At 35.8% G+C, this 22167-nt stretch overlaps 1 protein-coding gene across 1 annotated transcript in view; it reads right to left on the minus strand.

Moving 5' to 3' along the window:
* Positions 1-19509, minus strand: part of RBBP8 (RB binding protein 8, endonuclease) — a gene marked incomplete at both ends in the record, with an annotated part of 33693 nt that extends 14184 nt beyond the window's left edge. The window contains 7 exons of the mRNA XM_081996332.1: positions 197-298; positions 1728-1897; positions 5525-5600; positions 7366-7478; positions 9494-9589; positions 14157-14199; positions 19398-19509. Of these exons, the coding sequence (XP_081852458.1) occupies positions 197-298; positions 1728-1897; positions 5525-5600; positions 7366-7478; positions 9494-9589; positions 14157-14199; positions 19398-19509 (712 nt within the window). The remainder of the gene's footprint in view (positions 1-196; positions 299-1727; positions 1898-5524; positions 5601-7365; positions 7479-9493; positions 9590-14156; positions 14200-19397) is intronic.
* Between the last annotated feature and the right edge of the window lie 2658 nt (positions 19510-22167).

Below are 22167 nucleotides of genomic sequence, written 5' to 3' on the forward strand. Positions count from 1 at the left end.
AGCCCTGATGCTATGCCACTAGATCATGTATCTACTGACAGGCATTTCAGCAGCAATTCTGTGATTAAACATAATATCCTTTTTCTGGCTCCTGTACTTAAATACATGAACCCTCAGTTGTTGATGAACCCTCAGTTTTACAACATTTTTGCCTTATTTTGAATGGAATTAGAACCAAATCTATTAATACACTTACTTGGTACAGGGGACAGTTGTGGATCACAGGTGTTTGCCACTAGTATCTCTTCTCTGTGGTGACTGTTAAGTTGCGTGGAATACAACGGAAGTTTTCCAAACTCTAGGAGAAGATGTAGAAACATCTTCACACAGTGAAAATTATCACTCTTGTGATAATTTTGTGTAGATACAGACAGTGATCCTGATCTTAAATGCACTTGAATGTGAATTTTAATATGTCAGTAGATCCAGTAATCTAAGCTCATCTGATTATTTTTATTCTGAGGTATCACTATCACAAATTAGCCACAAATATTTCCTATTAATCATTTCTTTCACAAATATGAGCCTAGTCAGTTAGCCATAAAACAATACCGACATATAATTACATCACCTTCTACAGTAACCACATAAAAAGTACGTATTCAATCTGTATTTGACCTTTTCAAACGGCAACAAAACTGTTAAAGAGGAAACCATCTAATGGAATAATTTTCTGCATCAGCTGAAGTGAAAAACCTGAGATTTTTATCATGACCAACTTGTGCTATGTAGTCCTTTCTATCTGGAGAACAATACCTTTTCATAGCTGGTAACTGTGACAGGTATTTATTTACACCATTTCCTACATATTTAACTTTGGTTTAATTTAGTAGCTCAAATTTTTGTTCAGAAAATGGAGAGAAGTGGGCATGTTTAGAAACTATTCACGGCACTAAAATTACATACACAAAATAAAGGGTGTGAATAACCAGCCCACTCTCTTCACCCCACAGTTGTGCTATTTTTATTCTCGGAAAGAAGCTTTTAGCCAAGACTTATTTTTAGATGTAACCATATAGTATTTAAAATACTTCTTTTTATTCAACAAGACAAATTAACACATTAAGAGCACCTGGATTGTTTATCATATTTCCTGTGTATCATTAAAATACAAGCCCAAAGTCCCTTATTTCACAAAAGTACTTCTTACAGTTAATATACATTCGAGCCATTTCTATGACATTACCAAATGAAGTTCAGAAATTAAGTGTGCACAATACTTCTGGACTCAGACACAAAATCAATGCAAACAGTGTATCAGTACCAGAAAAAGAAAGGTCATGTAGCTGCTAGAATTAGGTATCTATTAGTTTCAGTAATACTACTTTAATTGCAGAATAATTGCTGAATATGGCAAAACATTTATTTCACTCTCCACTAGGTGGTGACATAGCTGTATGGAGAAGCCAAACCCTATCAGTTTTTTTTAGTTTGGAGTTACAGGAGAGATACCTGTTGGCAAACTGTTATATAGGCATGTGTATGAAGAAAAGTAGGAGGTTGAGATAAGCTTTGAGCATGTCCCTAATATAATAGTTACTGCTAAAGACATTTTTCCCCTGACTCACATATTACAGCACAAATGGAAAAAAGCCAAACAAAAAAATGCACAAGACTTTTTTTTAAGTTTTCACCCTTTGCAATCAAATCTATACATAATCTTTTTCTTTAGCCCTTAAAAATATATTTTAAAATTAATTAAAAAAAGTAAAATACAATACTCTTACCACTGTTGCTTTCTGCAAGTTCCAAATCAGGGTGTGCATGTTCTGTGTATCGGACATGCCTATTCTCTTTTTTTCTTCTCATACGATTAACCACAGAAAATGAAGCAGTCAAAACTGGAGAATCTGGTATGACTCCTTCTTCTAATTCCACTGCTTGTTGCTTTTGCTCCCTGGACACCAAATTAGGTGGTCAAATAAATCCCAGCAAGATGAAGAGCTTTCATTTCAGCAAGCAGGACAATCATATGTTTCAGGAAAGCAACAATTTAGAAAATACAGCCATCTCAATAACATCACAGCGTAAAAAAGTAATACTAGAACCCAGGTTTCAGACTCATCTAACAAAAAATTCACACTTGCTCCATCGAGCCTAAGAACAGCATACAACACTAGCTCTTCACATTTGAAGTCAACATTTAACTACTACACTAGGAAGACCTTTTCCCTGGAAGAAACTAGGGACTGTAGAGTTTCTAGCTTGTCCTCTGACGCATGTACTACTTGAATGAAAGAACGCCAAAATGGACGGACTAGTGTCTTTCTCCCTGTATACCCCAAGAATACTGTCTTAAGAACAAAACAAAAGCTTTTGGACAATTTTAAATGGTAATGAACTGCACTATATTAAAAACAATCCCTCTCCAGACCATTGGATGACACCTCTTATCCACCTCACGAAGGTCTTCAGAGAGGAGTGTAAAAAGCAATGTAAACCATGTAAAACAAGTAATGTAAAACACAACATGAGTTACGAAGTTTATTTTCCCTCACACTGTCAGCATGTTGCAGAGTTGATATATAAAAATTAGTGTAACAAATAACTATGTCTTCTCCCTCCAAAAACTCTGTCTTGCTGTCTAGACATAGCAAGGGAAGAACAACAAAAAAGCATTAATTTCAGTTCTTTTAACTTAAATACAGTTTGTTTAGTACTTAATAAGGGCGTTGTGACCTGTCGTATGGTGGTGGGAGCGAGAAATGGAAGAGGCAGTAAAAAAAACACAAGGAAATCCAACTGAGCCTGCTTGGTCATCTTTCTACAGTAGCACTTTTCCTTATGACTCTCAAGAGAAAACGTGGGCCAAAAGATCATTTCCTAACTATAAAGAGAAGGATGTAAGGTTTTGATCTAAGGGAAGAGGAGGGAATATGGATATATTTCAGCTTGCATTGAAATGAACCACAAGATCTTAGACAAAATAAGTTATTAACATGATGGAGAACTATAGAAAAAAGCTGCCTGGCTTGAGACAACAAGCATTTCTGCAGTTACACTTTTTACCATGACCGACTTTGAACACTTAATGACAAACATTGATACACTGATGCTCTGAAGTCTTGATGAATCCTATTGTGTGATTCTGTAATTCCTCTTTTCTAGCACATTTCCAAAGAAAGCACCATAACTGGAAAATGCTATCATCTACTAACAGTATCTTAAGAAACAAATCAAAGCGAACAGTGAAACAGTATCTTCATCCAGTTACTTCGCAAATTTAAGGTAGCTGTTGGAGTTGTCTTTAAATTTGCTGGCACATGTGGCCTTGTACGACAAATTAGCCTGCTATAAATGTATTTTTCTGTACCTTACTTCCATGCAAACCAAGAGATAGTTCCTACATGCCACCACAAAAAAACATACCACTACAAGAAAATATCAAATGAAGAAGCTGCCATACATACTATGCATCATAAATATGCAATAAATAATTTCTGAGTCATGGAAACATTTATCTGAGACCCCAGAAAAGATTTTTGCAGAAATTTCCTTGCTGTTTCCATACATGGATAATGAAATTCTGACCTGATAAAGGATCAGATAATACAATTCTTCTAAAATGTCATTGATTTCACTTTTATAAAGTATTCTTAGATTTTTTTCCTAAAATATTAAGCCGTGGTAACAAAATACAGAAGACTGCAAAAATCTAATTTCATGTCATGCACCAGAAACGATCTGTTACCTTGCACCTAAGTGGTGATATTATATTGATTTAAGTGGTTTATTCTACATAAAGTAACACGGCTATAGTTAAACCAAAACTACCAAATGCAGTAGCTATATCACAAACAGCAGGACCATCCTTGTTAATTACTGTTCATCCACTCAACTCTGCACTCATTTAAATGACCACCTAACATGCAGAACAAATAACTTAGTGTTACATCGTTCATTCTCAACTTTCCTACAGTGGCTGGAGATTTGTACGGGAAGCTAAATAGCAACACTGGGAATCAAACTAATACATTTGTACAGATCTGTCTGGTGTCAATTTTTTAAATGTCACCTCCTAACTGCTGTCAAGCTGCATAGGAGAACCATTATTTGAGAAGCAATTATACACTGGCAAGCATATAGAAATTTGTTCCTACTTGGTATTAAAAAGGAGTACTCCTAAGGTCATGAAATGTTACTCCAAGAAGATGAAATGCATACAGAAAAAGAAAGGATGATTAAGGTGCAAGTGATGTGAGACAAACCAAGAAATAGAAAGGAATAGGACCACAGTCATTTTGAACTGAACTCTAAGCTGTTTTACTCCTCTACCCAAGTTACTTGCTGACAAAGACAAAAAAAAAATTACATGCACAAAAAGCCTTATGTTTCAAGTCCACGCATCCTGTCCCACTCCTCCCATGCACATATGCAACTTGCTAACAGATGGGCAAAACAGGTAAGTTTCAGATGATATCAGGCCACAGCTATACAAAAAAGGAATACTACTACCTCTGCCTTGCACAGTGCACCATATCGAGTATGGAAGTGATCATGCCCCTGTACTTGGCACTGGTGAGGCCGCACCTCGAATCCTGTGTTCAGTTTTGGGCCCCTCACTACAAGAAGGATGCTGAGGTGCTAAAGCGTGTCCAGAGAAGGGCAACAAAGCTGGTGAGGGGTCTGGAGCACAAGTCTTATGAGGAGCGGCTGAGGGAACTGGGGTTGTTCAGTCTGGAGAAGAGGAGGCTGAGGGGAGACCTTATCACTCTCTACAGCTACCTGAGAGGGGGTTGTGGCGAGGTGTGTATTGATCTCTTCTCCCAAGTAACTAGCAATCGAATGAGAGGAAATGGCCTCAAGTTGCACCAGGGAAGGTTTAGACTGGGTATTAGGAAAAATTTCTTTACCGAGAGAGTGGTGAAACATTGGAACAGGCTGCCCAGGGAGGTGGCTGAGCCACCATCACTTCAAGTGTTCAAAAAACATGTGGACATGGCACTTCAGGACATGGCTGATGGGTGGACTTGATGATCTTAAAGGTCTTTTCCAACCTTCATGATTCTGTGATATTTGCATATTAACCACAACATTATATGGCACATTCTTGCTATCATATCAGATTACAATTTGACAGTCAACATAGCTGATTGTTTTTATGGTTTTCTTTTAAAATTTACTATGTTTTTTTCTTTTTAAAATTGTAAAATTATCGTAAGTTTATTTTAAAAATTTATTGCAAAATCCTGGGACTTTTTGACTAGCTGAAAAACCACTTTTCTGAAATCTTCACCTAGGAGGAAAGACTTGGTAAAGAGTCCACAGAGGCATAAAAGAATGAGACATAAGGCCAGAATAATCTTGAAGAATCATGAGGTCAAACATAATTTTTATGACAAATTTATCTCGCTCTTTCAGTTTAAAAAAAGAAAGATGCACACAGTTTAAAAAAGCAAAAATGTTATGAAAAAAAGAGGAAACTCAGGTTTTAAAGACTTAAAAGCTGATGTTTATATTCCCAGACATTACTACTGAGGAAGGAGAAGGGGGGGCAACATCCAAAAAAACCCTCAAAACTTACTCCAACTCCTTCTGTAATTGTTGGAACTGTTCAGTTATCTTTTTATTTTCATCCTGTAAGTTGTTTTTTTCATTCACTGCAATTTATTGGGGGGGGGGGAAGAGAGAAAGAAAAAAAATCAATGCACACATGTTAACATCATATCATACCTAATTTGTCAGGTCTTTTAAGGAAACAGAATCAATTCTAAAATGTAATGCCATATACCCTCTATGGCTTACCAAAATGTATTTTCAAGCTAGTTGTTAAAAAGGTTGCAAAATGATGCATTAGAAAAGGCAAAGGTGTCACAACTACTGGATCATATTACTTCCACCCAATCATTAACTACTTTTGTCCATGTACATACAAGTGAGACTGTGTTGTAAAGATGAATGAACTGTCGCTCAGCTCCATGGACAAAATTGCTTCCTTAGGTTGAAGACAGCCTATGAAGTATAAAGTAATTAGAATTTGGTTTTAGCCACCAAAGCAACCAGGTAATTAGAGGGAATATGAAAAAATCCTCAATTTCTTAAAAATCAGTTAAATATTTTATCAGAAAATTTTTATTTACCTTTCTTAATTTCCAATTCATTCTGCACATATTTCACAAAAGCTTACTGCATCACCTTCAGCCTCTTTTCCATGCTGTCTCACACTAATGTAGTGAGCTACATTATGTAGCTAATAATGTCACTAGTAGACACTAATGTCCCAGCTTCTCCGTTCACTTTAATTTTTATTTTCTTGTTCTTATTTTTTGTTGTGTATTTTACCTCTGGATTATTCTTGACTGACCTTTTTTGCTCCTTGCAGGAAATACGTAAGTTGTCATACAGACCTCAACATAAACCCACAGAAAACTACTGTTCTGTCAGATAGTGTTCAAGAAGATTTGTACCCAATAGATCTCACCTCGATTCTTAAGGCTCAAAGATTTATTTAAAGATTGGTTGTAACCTGTTTGTTGTTAACCATTAAACTCAAGAATTCAGAATATTTATATTATATATATATCCAATATTAAAAGTCCTTGAAAAATTTATGTATTTTATATTAGTACAAAAATCTAATATTTCTATAATTGAAATATTTTTGTGTCTGGAATTTCTCATATTTTAAATCTCATTGAATGTCTGCTTGTTCTTGATAAAGCAAGACAACTAAATGACACGTAATAATTAATGGTGACGATACCATTAACATTTTAAAATCCTGTCCTGTATTTTTTAGCACTTTACACGACCAGTCTTTACAGACTCTCCTTTTGAAGACATTTGTTGTGTCCTGCCTTCATGTCACCCAGAACAGTTTATTTTTTGCCGTCCCATATGTACGACTTCCTGATTTCAAAATGAGCTGGCTACAAGCTGCCTGGCATGAAGCGATTCTTTTGTGGCTTCAGAGGGTGATGTGAAGGTTATGGATTACTGCAGTTAAACTCCAAGACCAACTAAAGGACACAAGCTGGTCCCAGAGAACTTCTATTTGAGCTTGCTACGTTGTGATCACCAGTTACTTTTGAAGTCAGGGTTTCCTTAGGAAAACTGGCAGTCAGTCATTCTATGCTGTAGGAATAAACAGTAGCAGCCACATTTTATCTACAGTAGCTACTTTAATACTGTAAGATTTTCCACATCAGTTCACTTTCAGTATCAGTACTTCAAGCTAAGAAGGTGGGTCAAATGACTAGTAATCGGTATGTACCTATATTTTCAGGGTGTAGAATTAAGTATCCCCTGACTGAACTTGGGCTTACTAAACACACCATACATAAATTATATCAAGTTACAGGAATTCATGAAGAACTAGTTTACAAAATAGTATGTTTTGTCTTAAGACTCATGGATAAAACTCACTAAGCTCAGTGATAAGTTTAAGATTCTGCTGCCGGATATTTTCAAACTCTTGCTGCTTCTTTCTCATATGTTCTTCAGTTACAGCACAGCGATCACATAATCCTGCTCTTAATCTACAATAAAATTAAGAGAAAAAAGTCCCTCTGTTAAGAAAAAATTGCCATACATGAAGCAGATATCCACACTTAACTGGCCTTTTGAACAATGAAAACCAGAAAATTTGACAACTATGCAGAACACCACTAAGTACTGCGGTTTTATATATTGACATAGCAATATTTTGAGATTTCTGAACATCTACTACTACATGTACTAACATTTGCATAAACGACTGTAGGTACTGGATACTTCTAAAGCAACATTAATTACTTGAATAAAGTGGAGCATGCTACACCTTGCCACTGAAAGCCTTCTGAGCTGTCCTACTAAGAGTACTGTCAGATATAAATTACCATTAATTGTAAGTAAAGTTCATTCAAGCAAACACAAATAAGCAAATCATTTCAGTAAATATAATTACTACTATATCTAAGAAAGATATATCACTGTCATTAAGCAAAGTAATAAAATAAGAAGGACAAATAATAAGTTCACTCTGTAACAAATACCAAGCAAATGTGAAATCTTTCACCTTTATCTAGACACCAATACTTAGAGGTGCATCCAAAAGTCCATGTGAGGCATTGCCTCCACTGTCTCTAATGGTTTAGATCAGCTCTTTAAAGCATATCCACTATCAGAAAAGGATTTGTTATGATCACTCCATCTTACCTGACGCATTCATTCATGCAATTAAATGTGTGTTCATTTTACAGCTGATAAATGAAGTTTATTTATTTCTGGTACACAACAAAAAGATAACAGTATTACCAAAGTGAAAAATCACACTCACACTCTATTTTGCCTGCTAAATAAGAGACCAATTGATTAAGAGTTTTGCATTGCTGCTGCTAGCATATGAAGAATTAAAAAAAACAAAAACCAAAACCCACCCAACTAAAAAACCCAGACAAAACACTTAAGTTTCCAATTCCACAGTTTAATATTACAAGCAAAAGCCATCTTGGTTTATGTGTATTTTAATATTGTGGAATTATGGAAAGAATAGAATACTGAAATGCCTCTTGATACCAGCTTATCTGACTGTGTAATAAACAGTGTATGATCATCGCCTTGTATTAAACCACTTTAAATACTCTTCTTTTTTTTCCCCACAATGTGAGTACTTCATTTGCTCTAGGAATTAGAGAAGTCCCTCCACTCTGCAAATGTCGACATATGTGGTATGAAAGTTTATTACCTGAGTGGTTACAAGTTTATCCCTAATGCCTTCCACAGAGAAACAGAGCTGAAAGCAAAATTTGAGTACCATAGCTCTAAAATTTGATGTACCACAGGAATGTGGGAAAATAATTTACTATGTAATAATCTCCTGTTCCCAGAAAGCTTTTGAGAGCCTATTAGCAGCAAATTTAACATACACTTTCCAAAACAGGTACCATTTTTAAAATATAAAAAAATACACTGTAACTTCACATCTATTGGTTTTGTTTTGCTATACCAGATTAAACAAGAACAAATAAAGGAAAAGCAGAATGGCTCAAAAGGTGATCAGATTGTCTAAGTCCATAGGAAGGCAAAAGACAGAGTCTGTGATTACATGTAGGTAAAACAGACAACTGGTAAAAAACACACCCCCTCAAATCTGAAAGATTTCCTAGTGAGTTATTTCATGAGTTTCAAAGTATATTATATGGCTTGTCCTTGGGTTTTGTACTTGTATGACATCTCAACTGATAGCAAACTTACCTCTACAAAAATGGATGGAAAATTATGTGCTTTAAAACAGCTGTCTGCCTCCCAAGCTGATCTATTTAATTTCTGTTTATATTAACTGAACTAAGCAAGCCAAGCACTTCAATAATAACAAAATAAGAAAACTATAATTCAATCATAAGAATCTGAATTCTACAATTTTCTTTAAAACACACTATTTGGATTGTGTTAGAAAAGGAGTGGTCTACAAAAAAAAAAACAAACCAGCCCAAAACCCAACTTGCTAAGTATCCAGAACTACTCTGTAAGAGCAAAACACAACAAACCCAAAAGCTAAAAGACACTACTTCACCTGTCTTCTAAAACCTTGATAGTGTCATGAAGTGCTTTTTGCTGTTCTCTGAGCTGCTGGTTCTTGGTATAAAACTCTTCAAGCCTCTCTGCATCCCTAAAATCAAGTAGAGAAAAAGTTAGTTCTACCTTTAAATTACAGCTATGAGCTTTTCAACAGAGAATTCTCTGTGGCATGTTTCTTTCATATTCTTGGGAAATGTGATTATCATCAGCACAAAGAGTTAGTTGAAGATAAATGAAGCAAGTGTTACTGATGAATGGTAATTTAGAAACATCCGAGTTGGGAAAGGAACAGCTAGTTTCTCATTCATATTAAAGCTGAGCTTCTGTTGATATATCTGATCTTTGGACAAAAATTGGAGCTGATAATCGCCAAGGCATAAAAGCTAATAATATTCAAACAACAATTTCAGGGAACGTAAGCTCAAGTACTTCTCTTATTTTACTGTGTAGCAACAGTTGAGCTGTTGGGAAGCTAACTGGGGGCTTTAACAATCAGGTCATTTTGGTCTTGTCTTAGCAGTGAATGCATCTTGCAGTGTGGCAAACTACATTATGTTTTACAGCTCTGACAAGTCTTTAGATCCATTAGAGGATTAGTTCCCCAAGAAGCAATTCTCAGAGTCTATAGAACATGGATTCCCAGAATATGAACACGAGGAAAAGAACTCTCTTCCCCAAAACCTCAGAAACAGAAGGTTTGGGGAAAACACCTTCTCTAAATGCCAGGACTATTTAATTAAGAACACTTCCTCCTCAAAGGAGCTAAGGAAAAGTGGTAACATTAACTACCCAGTTTTAGCTCCCCTTCACTTTTATTATCAGATCACAACCCCTTTTCCAGATGCAAACAAGGTACACAAGCAACAAGCACACAATGTTTTTCTACAAGGAAATTGACTTTCAGTTAAAGCTAAGCAGCTGAATCTATGTAACAATGACTAACTTCTGAGAATTCATTCCCAGCTCTTTTTACCATGGAATCCTTTGCGTAGTCCATGAATGCGGGTGTTTGTTTTCAGTGTGCCTAAGATGGATTATTTGAGGAAGCCATGAAATTGGCTCACAAAAGGCTGCTAAGCACACACACAACAGGAAATGAAAACTGTTAACTAACTTGTTGATACAGTTATTTTACAGAGACATACTTTTCAAATTGCACTATCCCTTTAAGACATGTTAGTCAAACACATTCTCAAATTGCTGGTATTAGGGTAATACAAGAAATTAGCAATCATGTGTCCAAGTGAATGGGACTGCCAGAAGCTTCCACAGTGTACAATCATAAACATATTTTATGACAATATTCATAGATAAATTTTCAGAATTTTATTAATTCTGAAATTTAAAAACAGGGATTTTATTTTTCTGTACTACCACCCAGACCAATATTGTCCTTTTCATCTGCATATGCAACATATAAAACAGTTACATGCAAACAGCATGAGGGACCATTTAAAATTTGTACTTTCACTTGGGGGGGACCAAGTGTTAGAGTTCTGGTATCTCAGTTCATTAACCAAGTACAGCAAGGCCATGGCAAAATTTAAGTCTGACAAAAGCAGTTTGTATTTTTCTGGTGTTTATGGCATTAAAAAAATCCCTCTTTTTTTTCAGTTTATGCAACTTACAGAAGGCTTAAAATATCAAATTTTAAAATCTTTTCCTAAGCTACTTTTAAGTCATTTTATGGCATTAAGTTATTGAAAATAAAAGAAGACATTAACATACACTAATACTCCATGCCTACCACCTAAACCGTGTAAAATGTCACATTAAGATAGTAAAATGACAGAAGGAACTAGGGTTTGCTTTTAGTGGTTTTGGTTTTTTTTGTGGTGGTTGTTTTTTGGCTTTTGCGGGTTTTTTTCGAATTCCAGTGCACCCGATAAACGACAGACATTTTTGGCTGTGAAGGCACTCTGCATAATGAACGGTCTCTGACCCAGCATTTACAAGTCATTAGCTCCAATGCTGAAGTTGGGTACAAAATAAGGTGCTCATTGTCAGCTGATTACCAAGTCTGAAATACTAAACCTCAGGTATTCAGATGCACCAAGGAGAACAAGAACTCCTATGTAAAAGTATTGTATCTACAATGTGGTAATTGTAGAAAGATTCCAACAAACAATAATTAAACCATTTGGTATGTGTTCAGTCACATCATTGGTAATATTCATCATCTAGAAAATTAACTGATCAACTTAAGATTTTCAGATTGTGGAAGCAACTCATGACGTAACAGGTTAAGTTAACAATTACAGCAAGAGATAATTTCATCCTTTTAGAAGAAAAATGAAATAACTACTTCTTGTTACTTCATATGTATAATTCATAAATGATGTTAAATTGACTTTTTTTTACAGAAAAGCGTAGCCTTTAAGTATAAAACATAGCACCAAATATTTGCTAACTGAAAGTCATCTGATAACCCAATATAATTTCATCTACTAACATAAATATATTCCTTGTGATACTGCAATATGAATCTTAATGTTCAGAAAGCATATCTTCAAAATGTAAACAACACATATGCTCTTTGGATTTTAATGAAAGATCTGACAACATTCCATGACATACTCTGAACTCAAAATCTTGATAAAGTTCATATGAATTCCTGTTTTCAATTGACTAAAAATTCACCGATAGACCAAATAAGCAACAGGACTCTATTGCCACTTTTTTTTTTTTAATAATTTGTGAACTCATGCATAATTAAATAGTGGCTGCAAATAGTACATACTGTGTTCTACTAGTGTTGGAGATTGAAGAACCCCTATAAAAGCTGACAAATCTCGATCCTGAGGAGCAGGTCCGTATGTGGAGGAGCAGGGAGTTAATTTTAGCCACATAGGTACTCTTGGGATTGTAAACCCTGCTGTAGATTTGGTGAATTGCACCTGCTCAGCAAGCATCAGAGTGACAACCTGCAGACAGAAGTCAAAACTATAGGCAATTATCTATGGCTCCACAGATGAGATCTGTATGAATGCAGCTGAAATGTGAGAAAACACAATGCTGCGCAGGCTCAAAGTGCTACTGTGGATTATCAAATGCCAGAAAGTTGTGCAATACTTAACTGAAACAAGTAAAATACAAGCTCAGAGGAAGTCTGAGCACAACAAAGGATAAACAAAATCCAAAAAGATATTTAGGGAAGGGAGAACACAGGCATTACACAACTGAAGGCAATCTCTTCCAACAGCCTAATGAAAAGAAACAGGAACAATTTACCTTTAAGTGAGACACAGTTATAATTAAAGTAGACATCAAGCTAAGTATGTACTGTAGTACAACCAAGTTATGCTAGAAAAGCCAGTATAATTTTAAGATGGATTTACATATTCATGTTATGCGAAAAGGAAACATGGATTCACTAGAAGGAATTTACGCCTATGGAAAGACACCTTTGTTTCCCTCCCAACCAGAAATATAAGCACATCGGGGAGTTTAGCCAGTAGCTGTCAAAGATGCTAGGGAGTTGCTTGAGTTACTATTGCACAAAAAAAGCACATGATGACCTAATTTTTCTAGACTAGGGAAGGGTTATTTCCCGCTTATACAATTTGAAAAATATAACTAAAAAGGGAACAACTAAAAAAACTAATAGGAATTAATGAGGAAGAAAACTGACTAGATGATGATAGAAATGTTAATTCTGAAAACCCAGAAACTATGCTTGAGAGCACTGTGGCTATACTTTAAAACTAAGATTGTATCTCTGTGGCTGCAGGTGGCAATGCTGGGAATAAAAATATGGAGCATTTTTGCTAATTTTAAGAAGATTTTAATTTATTTAACATATCTAATACAATTATATTGTTTTCCAAAGTGGTAAAAGATCAAATAATTAATTTTTATTCCTTCTACACAGCTTTTATATAAAGTGCAACTCATACTACAGGTCATATGTAATACTAACATAATATTAATGTAATTAAATCTGAAGAAAAATTTCAATAAAGAATCACATTAGCATATCTCTTATCATTTAAACAAACATGGCTTTAGTCAGCAGAAGGGAAATAAAAGCTGATTTAATGTTGTAAATACACATTTTGATTCTACTGTACATGTAAATTGTAATTCAGATTTTTTCCCCAAATTGCTTCTGAAGAAAGAACTAAAAATTAGTAGCAAATAATGACTGCAAAAGAAGTTACATGTCTTAAAATAGAAGCATTGGGTGAACATTAGCAAGGTTATTACCCAAATCTTTACTGAATGACTGAAAGAGTTAATTCACAACACCTGTTACTAAAGTCAAACATATAGCAAAAAAAAAAAACAAACTAAAAATGCTGGCTTCTTGTTTTGTCACTTCTCTTTTACAGATTTGATCTAAATTTTAAAATGTCTCCCTAATAATCTTTCATATTAGAAATGTCAACATCTTGATAGGCATCCTGGAAATACTGTAGATAAGAAAACCTCACCAGCTATTTGTTTGAGGAAGGCAAACCTAGTGTTTGGGTTACACACCCTATAAAGAGTTATGTATATCTTTAGATTACTTCAGCTGAATTATTAAAGTGAGCAGAATTTTGTACACGTCTGAAAGAAGAATCCAGAAAACATCAATTGATCTTACAAGAATTATGGCATATTAATGGTACTCAGACTTTCCTTTTATAAATTAGATCACCAGGATGAGTACTTACAAGCATCTTTCCTTTTTCAACTTAGATATTTTCAGCTGTAAGCCTGAAAAGTGGAAAGAAAATACATGTTATAGAATTCTGATTCAACAAAATTAATGAAACAATAAACTAATTCTCCTTTTGCCAATGACGTCTGCAAAACAGAGAAAAAATTTCACTAATTTTGAGAGAAAATGGTTCACACTGGACTTCTTGAATATGTTCTACAGGATCTTGGAAACAAATATGGCTATTATGATCCCTAGGAAAGAAGGACTTCTTAAACACACACGTGGATTCCCACTTCAACAGGTGTAAAAACACCTTTGTAAAAACACCACACATGAATACCAATTTTCACTGACTACACCTACATAAGTAGCATAAAATACATTCTGTGTACACATAAATGCATAATACTACACTTGAAATGTAGCATCCAACCCTGAACTGAAAAATGTATTATAATGGGTACGCATATAGGAAACATTAAAAATAGATGATCCACGGCTTTAAAACACAGAAGGACAACATACTCTACTGGAGGTATGCTATCAGACCCTCACAGCCAAAGCTTCTTTATAACCTCTTAAGGTGAACTGAGGAATGATATTTCATCTGTGGCCCTTCCCCCACTAAGGCCCACACACTCCTAAATGTATATTCTGTGCAGGAGTAAAAACAAACTGCAAACACAACTGATGCTCTCAGCAGGAGTGGCCAGCTGACAGCCCAGGATCTACAAAACAGTCCAGCCAGGCTGCTCACAGGTTTTGGGTGCCTGTGTATGTGCACAGACAGGGGCAGGAAGATAAAGGTGATTTAAGTACAGCACAGCTTAAGAAGTGGAATGTAGGGCTACAGAAATGTATGTGATACTACCCACATACAAGCTGGCCATTCCTTCTAAATAAATGGTCAGAAATAATCAGACAGTGTAACATTTTCTTAAATACAAATCCAATAGAAATTTTCATAAGGCATCAGAAAGTAACGTAACACAATTTTTTTTCCTAATGCCCTATTTTCTTCAAACTATGGAAAGTTGTGACCAACTTCAGGTTGAACATAAGTTGTCTTGTGAGCTTTTTTGCAAAAGCTTTAGTCATTTAGGATAACATGATGAACTTACAAAACCAGAACACTTAAGAAAACTTCTGACAGCTTTGAATTTAAACCAAAATATATACCCAATACTACATCTTACTACAGAAAATGTATGTTAAGGCAGCTAATAGACTATTTTTTTCTCTCCCCTACCACCCTCAACTGGGAACAGCTCAAAGGGGAGAACTACTTGCTTGGGAAGAATCACTCTTCAGGCCACTTGCAGTCAGGCTAGCCAGAGCCTCAGCGAACCCGTGCCACAGACTGCTACAAGATGCCAGCGAGACAATGAGGTACAAATGCACAGAGACTACTTAAAAAAAAAAAAGTTCTTAGGAAATATAGCAAGATTTCTTTTATCTCTAAGTGTTCAACACCTGTGAGATGTTATGTTCTATCATGCAGATCAGCACAGAAAGAGGGTTTATTTTTTCAAGTAGTTGCTATTCATCAAGTCAATTAGGCATCTGCAATTAGAACCCCTATAAAGCATGCTTTAATGCTGCTCCACGCCCATCGGAAGGAATGAAACTGCACAACAATGCATCTCCTGTATGAACAGGTAGTCTGCTCAGCAAGTATTTAGAATTGTAACATTGGCAACCTGAGCCACAAATTGAAGAGGCAGCGCTCAAAAGGCCCAGTACTGTGCTACAGGTAACACTATCTCCCCCCTCACCTGAATTCAGGAGGAACCAAACTAGTTACTTAAAGGTTGCATTTTTTCTTCATTCAAATGACTGCAATGAGAAGGCAGGAAACCTGTTTGTTACATTTCTCCAAGAGCATTGAATTACTACATCGGGTGTAATCTCTTCCTTTCGCCTTTAGAGAGCATTGGGACATTTTAAGCATACTCATTTAAAGAGCTTTGCTTTTTCAGATTTCCTTATTTAACACTCTAGTGAGCATATAAACTTACGTGAAACTACACTCCCAATTCAATTTTATCTTTCACACAGTATTTCTATGAAATGGACAGGCTGCAGACTATATAAATCCACAGTACCTTAAAGCTCATAAGTGCTTTAGCAAATGACACACTGTCTCCGTTAAAGTGATGGAGACTTTCTTTAAACTATCATTAGGCAGATTAATTAAATGCACAACACTATTTTATGAAACTTGCAACTTGATCAGACTATGTACCAGTAATATTTTGATCAACAGCCATGACCATTTCTGTTCTGATGGATTTTCAAATGTATTAAATCCACTTAAAATGGACAGTGCCTGGGAAGACTGCAACATCTATCGCTTAGGTTTTCTCAGAACGGGTTGGACAACCTTCTGTCAGAATGACATAAACATAATCCTACCTTAAGGGCATAGATATGGACTAGATGACCTCCTAAGATCCCTTACAGCCCTGTTTTCTGTAATTATTAACTTTTAAGGAGCTTCCAGCCATTTCCTTTCCTACAGCGATCTATCAATGAGATTGCTTTCCTCATAATTTTTTCTGCATCTGTGACTACAGTATTTTCCCTATTGATATCTTCTGCTTTTCAGAATAATTGAAAAAAAAAAAAATCTAGGCTATTTCTTGTACACAAAACTCTCCTCACATTTCTATGCCGAAATAGGTTTCTTTTTAGTATAGAGCTTTACACTTGAATTCATCCTCAGGAACCATGTTGATAAGACCCACATGCAGCAAGTACCCATATAATTACTTTGAGCTCAATGCAAGTAATAACACCTGCAGAAATTAGTCATTTTATAAACTGCATTATTAAATTCCCTTCTAATTTGTGAGCACTATGCAAGTATCCCACACATTCTACAGGTAGGAAATAAACGTAAATATAGTTTTATGAACATTATTCTGAGTTGCTGAGCACTTCTGAGTTCTGTGAAAAGTCAACTGACATTGTCCATGCCTAACACCTTTGGAAACTGGGTTATAGGTCACATAAAGTTTGAGAAAAAAATGATAGCTATTTTTTCTGGAGAGTGCCAAAATTTGGAATTTTTTGCAAGTGATCAGTTTAAAAGAATAATAACCTGGGTTTGTTTAGCTAACGTGCTGGAAAAATATACCCTTTACAATGTAGTAATACAAAAAATCAATAAAATCCATTTATAAGTGTATGAATTTGAAGTATTCTCTAGTCTATATTCTATAGATATATAAATATTATAACTTGTGTAATATGCCTGACCATTTCAAGCTCATGTGTCACAAATCCTACTTTTCATGGAATTGTAGTAAATAACAAGAATTCCACCATTACAGTGTTCAGTACATTGTGCATTGCACATGCAAAGAGCTGCTTCTCCAACTACTAACTTCCCCTTAATACACCTTCCACCATCTTTAAAATAATTTTTTTGCTGACATTTAGATTGGAAACTCATGAGTCAATTTTAATTCTTATTTATAGACTTCAGACACAAGCAAAGTCCAGGCAAGCCTGTGTTTGATGTTTCTAAAATATCTTCCAGTACCATTTTCTATAAGAGGATCCCCACCTTTTGAAAAAATTAACTATCCTTCAGGCATGTCTTTGATGTTATCATGGAAGACCTAATTTTACCTAACACGGTGCGGGACATACTGACAAAGGGCTAGGCATGAAAAAGACTGCCTAGTGGCAAAATTAGCTGGCCCCACCCAGCATGCATTCTAAAAAGTATCTTCACTTGCATAAAGAAAACCAAAACTTTAAAATCACGTGCTGCACATCCCAAGAAACTAGAGAAGGGGTCACTTAACATTACCCTCTACATTAGAGCTTTTTGTTTGTTCAGTTTTTGTTGTTCAGACATGCCATAGATTGCCAGATCCCATTCTGTCAGTACTTCCGCATTTATCTGCAGTTGACATCACACCCGCTCTGAAAAGAACCATCAAGAATTAAAAAGAAAAAAAAGAAAAAGTCATAAAAAATAAAGATTTTTTTTGTGTGTTTTAGGAAACAATATAAAATCATATTTCATATGGTTACATATCCTTTTTTTAATGTAACAAAATGCTACTATCTTTCCTTTCAGTTGCCAAACTGACAGAAGTTTTTTTGTTTGGTGTTTGTTTTTTTTTAATTAGTAACAAAGCATCAAGGCCCAGTGTTGCAAATTGTTGAGTCAAGACTTTTAGTGAGAGGTATGAAACATCTATATATTATAAAACAATCCCCCACATTTGTTGAAATTGAGACGTGATGATATAACTGGACCTAAATGGAGAGATCTAGAACTGTTTTGAGGCTGGTGGAAATGACCAAGGCAACTGGAATGGTCTGGCTACAAAGATCCACTTGCATAACTAAAGCTCGTAATTCACAATAACTTGCCTGCTTTTATTCCAGCCTAATAAAAATGCTATTTCATGCATAAGGGTATGCTTACGGGAAGATTCAGTCAAATACTGTCTAATTCCATGCAAAAGAACGGATCACGTGACTTAAGAATAGCAGAACAAAATCTTAACTTATGATGTCTTTTTAGCACAACGTTTTATGAATACTACTTGTAAAACAATTTTATAACCAGAATATAAACATATGGTGCAACAATTTATCTTTACTTTGAGTTAGTCATTTCCTGCACCACTGAAGAATGACAGTAACAGTCAATCCATAGTAAAATTGATATCACAAGTCACAAAATACAGTGTAAGAATAAGCAACTCTATTATAAGTTTTGTTTGAAAATTGGGAACACTAAAAAATGAAGAAATACTTTTAATTTCATTAATATTAATCTGCAGTAGTATTTTGCACAAGTTAGGGGAAATAAACAATGAAAACCATTTTAATGTATTTCAAGTGACTAAACTCAAAGGCAAACAAAAAAGAAAAAAGCAAAATAGTCCATTGAATTACCTGATTTGGAAACTTTGAATCATTACCCATTAAAGACAAAGTAACTTTTAAATATGTCCTAAGCAAACACAGATCCCATGTAACATTGTGTTACTTTTTCTTCACTGACCCAGCAAATGATTTATACTTGTTGATAGTTTAAATCTAATCCTGTTAAACTGGGATTAGATGGTCAATCTGCAAGGATAGTTTGTAATCATCCAGTCGAGCTTTCTGCATAAGACATTAAAAAAGTCTATTTAGTTCCATGCAGATGGAGTGGTACTCTGGTTCAAAGTTTTCCCGTGCTAACAGACAGCCTCTGTAAACCCAAACTTTAACAATTTACCTTGTACTTCTTTATCATGACATTCTTTCAGTTTGGACCACAATTCCTTGAAGAAATCTCCTGTAGGTTCTGCAGAGCTAGGGCTCCCACAGCTTCCTCCAGATGCATTCATCTTGCTTTTTTTCTGCTTCCGACTTCGTTGAGTTATTTGCAGAACTGTCTCACTCCCACACTTTAAAGTTTTAAATTACATAGTTATGAAGCTGTTTCTAAAGACAGGTGTATGCCTGTAATGACAGATTGACAACACTTATGTTTGCATTTATCAGAGTATAACTTGCAGCCATGAATGAAATACAAAGCTTACTGCCTATCCTTGTAGAGTTGTACTTATATACTGAGAGTCACCCTGAAAGTGTGGAAGGTGCTAAATATTTTGCTGCCAGTAATTATAAACTAATAGAATTTTTCACCCCTCTCAAACAGCTATCAACTTGAAATCAGACTAAGGTGCTTAGGAGTCTTTATTCTTTCCCTATGTAAAGCTACAGTTAAACAGAATTTCTGTTTTCCAAAAGTAACCCATGTTTCCAAAATCTTGCTGTCAGCAAAAGCATGTCAAAAGTTTTACCAGAGATGTATTTGTGTACATACATTCTTTACATAAACATGGATTCAAACGACACCCTTCTGCAAAGAAAAGCTCACATCCCCTTTAAGTCTTTGTGATTCTGCATTGAAATTATTTCCATTCCCTGATGAAAAGGAAATAGGAGAGTAATCTCTAAGTTTGTAAATCTCCAGAACATTAGTATTTAAGGACAACTGTCAGACAGCCCTGTCTTAGAAGCCAGACTGCCTATACAACTCAGAGCAATCTTACCCATAATTCTTCTTTGTTTTGAAGGGTTTCTTAACACAGACAATGCCCTCAAGTAAACTATAGGGGAAGCATCCTACTCAGATCTGGGTCTAAGCCAAGATGAGATTCAATTTTATTGACACTGGGTGTCCAATATTGAAATACTCATGGAATATCTCTGTCCTTTAATTCCCTGTGTGTGAAACTGGACATTCTAAGTTTTCCCTATTTTTATGTGGTCAGTTTTAAACAAACACTTCTGAACAGAGACTGTGTCATTACCAGGTGGACATAGCTATCTCCATTATTCTGTAATAGAAATTACAATAAGGAAAAAAAAAAAAGGTATTTTGTACTATTCCTAAAGTAATAGCCTGAGCAAGCAAACCACAACGTCTATATAGACAAATAAAAGGAGCAACTGGCTCTCAAATTTTGATGCACAAGTTATAGTCATAGTTCAGATGATACAAGGTCTACAATCAGTCAAGAAGCTCCATTTCATATCTTGAGAGCCTTCAAGCAACTTAGAATATCTGAATGCAGCTACTGGTTTAGCTGGTCTCCTAGATTCACCATGATAAAATGTTCAGTCCAGTGGTCAGTGACCTAGTGTGGCACCTGGGGGCCTTGGTTCCCATCTCTTTTCTCCTATCTATCTCTGCACAGTCTTAAGCAAGTCACTGTTTTTAAAATGGAATAAAAATAATGGAATAAATGGAACAAAGTGTTATTCTTAACAACAGAGGAACACTTGAACTGTATGTTTTCTATAGTATAAGGATACTTAAGCGCTACAGTAATGGAGCTGACAGAAAACTCGGTAATTGTTAGGTAGCTCCACATTTGCTTTAACATGCTTTGTCCATAGAAAGTTCAGTACCTGGTTTCAAGTTAGCAAATGCTCTTATATTAAGAGACGTCCTTAATAGAAAATTAAATTACCTTTTCAAATTAGCAATGCCTACAATTCTTCAGCGGAAGTTGCACAGTAATCTGCTTGCATCTTTGCAGCTGAAACGCTCCACTTTGTGTGCGGTCACATTAAACCATCTTACAATGCTTCTTTGTGGAACCGATTGCCTAGTGACATTAGGAATGTCTTTTAAACTCTTATTTTTCTATATTGAACAACAGATATCTCAGAAAACATCTTTTTCTGTCAGGCACTGGGCAGTGAAATCAACAAACTGGCTCTCACTGTCTCAGATTTGAGTACACCAGATGAATAATTTTCAAGAAAATAGCACCTGACTCTAGAATTAGTAAAGGCTGCCCCTAGTGTTTTTGGTTTGGTTCTTTTTTTCCCCCCAAAAGATGACTGTAAGAAAAAAAAATGCACTAAACTTGCTCAGAGTTCCTGCAGATGATTTGTACATCAACTGAATACCAACAGGGGAAAAAAAGAGCAAGGGGTTTTCCCAAGCTTCACCTGCTTCAAGATCCCAAAATGATACATTGCTTTCTACAGGTGTTCAACCTGTCTTCAAATAGTGGGCTCCCAACAAGTATTCAAGCAGAGCCTTTGACAGGTCTGGGCAGTTACACAGGTGTAAAAGGCATTCAGTGATGTCAGCTTCTTAGCTTAAGTCTCCAGTCCTAAGAAAGGATTTTCCAGTCCTTAGGGGGAACAAAAAAACGCCTGTTGGATGTACAGACACTTGCAGGCAGGGAAGAGAATGGGAAGCTGCCCGAGATGGGATGGAAGCACGATGCCAGCCCCTCCCCGAATGCAGGGAGGGCGCAGGGCTGCCCTCTCAGACGGGGCTTTGCTCCTTTCCTCGCGACTAATCCTTTCACTGAACAGCCCAAACATTTTTATTTCACTCTCCTTCCAAGCACCAACTCCCTCTGGCATCGCAAGACTTTACACAGCTTCATAAATGATTGCCTTCCTACACGCGCCTTCATCAGCACTGGCAGTTAGCGCCGATAAAGCACTGAAGCCGCTTAGCTGTATTTATACTT

Source organism: Phaethon aethereus, assembly GCF_964289735.1.
Source record: "Phaethon aethereus genome assembly, chromosome: 2".
Taxonomy (NCBI): Eukaryota; Metazoa; Chordata; class Aves; order Phaethontiformes; family Phaethontidae; genus Phaethon; species Phaethon aethereus.